We start from the raw sequence: 4,792 nt of genomic DNA on the forward strand, positions 1-4,792 counted from the left end.
CCCAAGGTCAACAATGGTCCAAAAATATTAAATGGAAAATTCCAGAAATAATCAATTCATAAGTTTTAAATTGTACACCATTTTGAGTACTGTGATGAAATTTCATGCCATCCCACTCCATTCTGCCTGGGATGTAAACCTGGCATACATGCTATATATTTTACCTGCCCTTGGTCACTTAGTAGTTATCTGGGTTGTCAGATTGACTCTTGCAGTATCACAGAGTTTATGTTCAAGTCACCTTCATTTTACTTAATAATGGCCTCAAAGCACAAGGGTAGTAATGCTGGCAAGTTAGATTTTCCAAAGAAAAACCATAGTGCTTCCTTTATGAGAAAAGATGAAAGTTCTCAATAGGAAAGAAAAAAATCGTATCCTGAGGTTGGTAAGATCTATGATAAGAACAAATATTCTACCAGTGAAATTGTGAAGAAAGAAAAAAAAATTGGAGTTCCTGTTGTGGTACAGGGTAAACTTATCCTACTAATATCCATGAGGATGGAGATTTGATCCCTGGCCTTGATTAGTGGGTCAGGATCCAGCATTGCTGTGAGCTGTGGTGCAGGTTGCAGACACGACTCAGATCTCATGTTGCTGTGGCTGTAGTGTAAACCAGCAGCTGTAGCTCCAATTTGAGCCCTAGTTTGGGAATTTCCATATGCCATGGATAGGAGCCTAAAAAACAAATAAGTAAATAAATATTTTTAATATATTTTAAAAAGAAAAAGAATCGTGTGCTAGTTTTGCTGTTGCACCTCAAACTGCAAAAGTTACAGCCACAGTGTGTGATAAGTACTTGGTTTAGATGGAAAGCACATTAAAGTTGTGGGTAGAAAACAGTAATGGAAAACAGGGTTCAATGCTATCAGCAATTTCAGGCATCCCCTGGGGGTCTTGAACATATTCCCCACAGATAATGGGAGACTACCATGGTTAGCTTTGCAAATACTTCAAGTAAAATATGCTGTGCCAAGTACATTAGTTACACATACATAAGTGATCTTTAAAAACATGTAAGGTTTACTTTTAAAGGACTAATAGTAAATTATAGAAAAAAGATTTTTCTTAACAAGGAAATTAAAATGTTGACCAGTCTTAGTTTGCAAAATGAGCTGCAAAGACTGATATTACTCCTGCTTTCATTCCCAGTCAGCTCCTGCTAAAAGTGATAGACTAGTAATGCAATCAAGGACAATCTCTGAAATTGCTTTTTATTGAACTAAAATATCCCTAAATTTCTGTTATTGAATATCATGCTACATGCAAGAGCCATGATTAAAATAGTTCATGGAGTTAAAAATTTGAGCTGGGGGTGATTTTGATGCTCCACTCTTTAACTCATGCCAGCTTCCATTTTTCTTCTTGAGATCCACCAAATTTTTAGAATTTTTTACCTTTTCCTAGCTTTCACCACTAAATAATATTTCTTCCAGGAATATATTTGGTCAAGAAGCAGAGTTTTATTTTTACTAGTCTACTGGAATTGCTGTGTGAGGCAGAGAACAGTGAAGCCTTATTATCTGGCAGGTCTGGAGCAGTGAGCTGGGCTCACTCAGGAAACAAGTGAATAACCCTATATGCCAGCCTCACTTATAGCTATTTCCCAGTAAAATTCTCAATTGCTATCTAGAGTTTTTAAAGTTCCCGGGAGAGCAGCTAATTGGCAAAAGCTAAATGCTTAGGTAAAAATGGAGCACGATGTTTATAAATGAGCTAGTTATAGGTAAGTTTACCAAACTTTCCCCCATATCCAAGTAAACATAATAGGAAGCTGGGGTCCTTCACACAGAGCTCATTGGCCAACCTGACCAGTAGACCACTAAATAAATGGCTGAGTCAAGCTAATATTTGGGACATGAGATTTTTTTCAACTGACAGTAAAGAAGAAACAGTTTGAAAACTGTCTAGCAACTATTTATTTCTTCAATTTTCTTCTCAAGGCACCTATAACCTCTTTGTTCCTCAGGCTATAAATAAAAGGATTTAGTAAAGGAATTATTATTGTGTAAAATAAAGAATATATTTTGCCATGACCTTCAGAGGGACCAGACGCAGGACGTACATACATGAAGAAGAGAGTTCCATAGAACAAGGAAACAGAGAGCAGGTGGGCACTGCACGTGTTAAAGGTTTTGCTCCTGCCCTTTTCAGACTTATTTTTCAGGATGGCAAAAAGGACACCAGTATAAGAGACTATTATGGCTATAAAAGTGAAGACTTGTATAAAGGCTGAAAAGATGAAAACCAAAAGTATATTAACTGTAGGATCAGTGCAAGAAATTTTGAAGACTTGTAAAATTTCACAGTAGAAATGATGTATTATGTTGGACCTGCAGAAACTTAATCTAAATAAAAATCCTATGTGAATTGCTGAATGTAGAAAACCAGTGAAATATGAAACACCTATAAACTGAATGCAGAGTCTAGTAGATATCACCACTGGATAAAGCAAGGGGTTGCATATGGCTACATAGCGGTCATAGGCCATCACCACCAGGAGGAAACATTCTGTGGTGGCACTGAAACCAAAAAAATAAAACTGGGCCATACAGTCAGAGAGAGGTATCAAATGACTGTTTGATAAAAAATTTATAAGCATCTTGGGAGTCACAGAGGATGAAGAACAAGCATCTGCAAAGGCTAAACTGCCCAGGAATAAGTACATGGGGGTGTGAAGATGGGGGTCCTTCCAGATAAGAAAAATCAGTCCAAGGTTGCCCACCATGGTGGTGAGGTAGATGACCAAGAACACCAGGAACAGGGGGATCTGCCACCCCAGAAGATCTGTAAGTCCTATGAGGACAAACTCAGTCACCAGTGTCTTATTTTCTTCTTCCATACCCAACTGGCTAATCACTACAATGAAAGAATAAATGAGCAAATATTCATAAAAGTATCATAAACCAGTGATTTTTATGTATCTAACATATTCATAAGAGGTTCTTTTCATTTAATTAGTAGTTAAAAATTTTTACCTTTATTTCTCTTTTATATGCATTCAATATTACCCATAACAAAAAGTTTTAAAATGATACTCACCTAAAGTTACTGGTAAATTTAATGCAAATTCTTTTAAATCTAACATGGGTTAGATACATTTTTTAAAATGTATATGCTCATGTTAAAATTCATATGGAAGAAAATAATTTCCAAGATTTCCCAGGAAAAATATAAATATTACGATGAGCCAGGAATAACTTAATTGATGTTGAACTATATTATACAAACAGAATAATCAAAACATTAAGTTTGTGGCATAAGTAAAGGGAAGAAGATCCGTGCAATGATATAGAAAGGCCAGAATCAGATTCCAAAAAGCGGAAATGTGGCCAAAGTCAGATAGGATATTTCAATTCAGTAGGAAATGGGTGATTGATTTAATGGATTGTGAAGACATTTTTTCTCTCAGTCTAGAAATAAATAAGGTTAGTCTCTTATCCCACACCATAGATATTATCTATGAAATTTAGGAGACATAGGGAACAAAGACCTCTTTATCCAAGAGAAGAAGATCAGTGTAAAAACATAGCTACTATGTAGTTTGAATGCTAGCAAAATAATATGTAACAGAGAGTCAAGATCCATATAATAGGTTGGGAAATCTATTTTACCATGCATTTGAAACTCATAGAATTATATGCGTAATATAATAATAATTGTTAAGTATAGATTTAAAAAGGCGGTCTAAAAGAAGAATGAGTGGAGGATATGAATAAGCATGTTTACAGATGAATCAATCAAATAACAAATAAATAGAAGATACTAAAATTTCTATGTCATAGATGCGCACATGTGCACAGACATGTACAAACACATGAATACCTCCTTTCTCATGTATCAAAAGAGCAGAAATTAAAATGAAAGAAAACACTCACTGCTGACTGAAGTGAGGAAAGTGACATTCTCATATTTTACTTGTGGAAATATGGATTGCAACACCCTTTTGAAAATCAATTTTATATGACTATTTAATTTCAAATACATATATCCTTTCACCTACCGTTCTCTTTTATATATTCTAGAAATAAAAGCAACACTATACAAAGATAATCAATACATTTTTGTTCAAGGTAGCAGAGACCAGATGTATCAACAGTGAAATAGTTAATAAATTGTACTGTATGCATGCTATGAAATATGCCAGCCACAAAAAGCATACCTGACTTTGATTTTGAAATTTCTACAATGTGCAGTTATAAGAAAAGTAAGATACAAAGAAGTATGAAAATTTTGATATCAACAAGTGACAACAAATCAAACAAGTGACGTAATTTTAAATCTATTTTACATACATGGAGAAACATGAATAATAGACACTAAGTTTATAGCACTGGTTTTTGTGGAGTGAGTTAGAGCACAGATTGGAATGAGAGAAATGCAGGAAAGTGAAAGTCAAAAGGACAGTTCTATAAGAAAAGCAGCATACATGGAGTTTCCTGGCAGCATAGCAGGTTAAGGGTCCAGTGTTGTCACTGCTGAAGCTCTGGTTACTGCTCTGGCATAGGTTCAACCCTGACCCCAGAAATTGCACATGCCATGGACACAGCCAAAAAGAAAGGGAGAAAGGAAAGAGAGAAAAAAGAGAGGGAGGAAAAAAGGAAGGAGGGAAGAAAGGAAGGAAGGAAGGAAGGAGGAGGAAAGTGGAAGGGAGAAAAGCAGCATATATATTATGATTCTCTATCACATAAAACTGTAACTCATTCATATGTGTGCAGCTCTATATACATACAAAAAGACTGTGGGAAAGAATGGTCTGCAACATATTAGTAATGGAGAAAAACAAGAACACTGA

General features: G+C 35.4%; 1 protein-coding gene across 1 annotated transcript; it reads right to left on the minus strand.

Moving 5' to 3' along the window:
- On the minus strand, nt 1,731-2,980 carry LOC110256239 (olfactory receptor 5AC1-like). The gene has a single exon (XM_021068883.1). The coding sequence runs from the start codon at nt 2,837-2,839 to the stop codon at nt 1,916-1,918; it is 924 nt and encodes a 307-aa protein (XP_020924542.1). The 5' UTR covers nt 2,840-2,980; the 3' UTR covers nt 1,731-1,915.

The sequence above is a fragment of the Sus scrofa genome, chromosome 13 (genome assembly GCF_000003025.6).
Source record: "Sus scrofa isolate TJ Tabasco breed Duroc chromosome 13, Sscrofa11.1, whole genome shotgun sequence".
Taxonomy (NCBI): domain Eukaryota; kingdom Metazoa; phylum Chordata; class Mammalia; order Artiodactyla; family Suidae; genus Sus; species Sus scrofa.

Excerpts from the sequence above, each read along its gene's own strand:
- LOC110256239 (XM_021068883.1), bottom strand. The coding sequence starts at position 2,839 with ATGGAAGAAGAAAATAAGACACTGGTGACTGAGTTTGTCCTCATAGGA.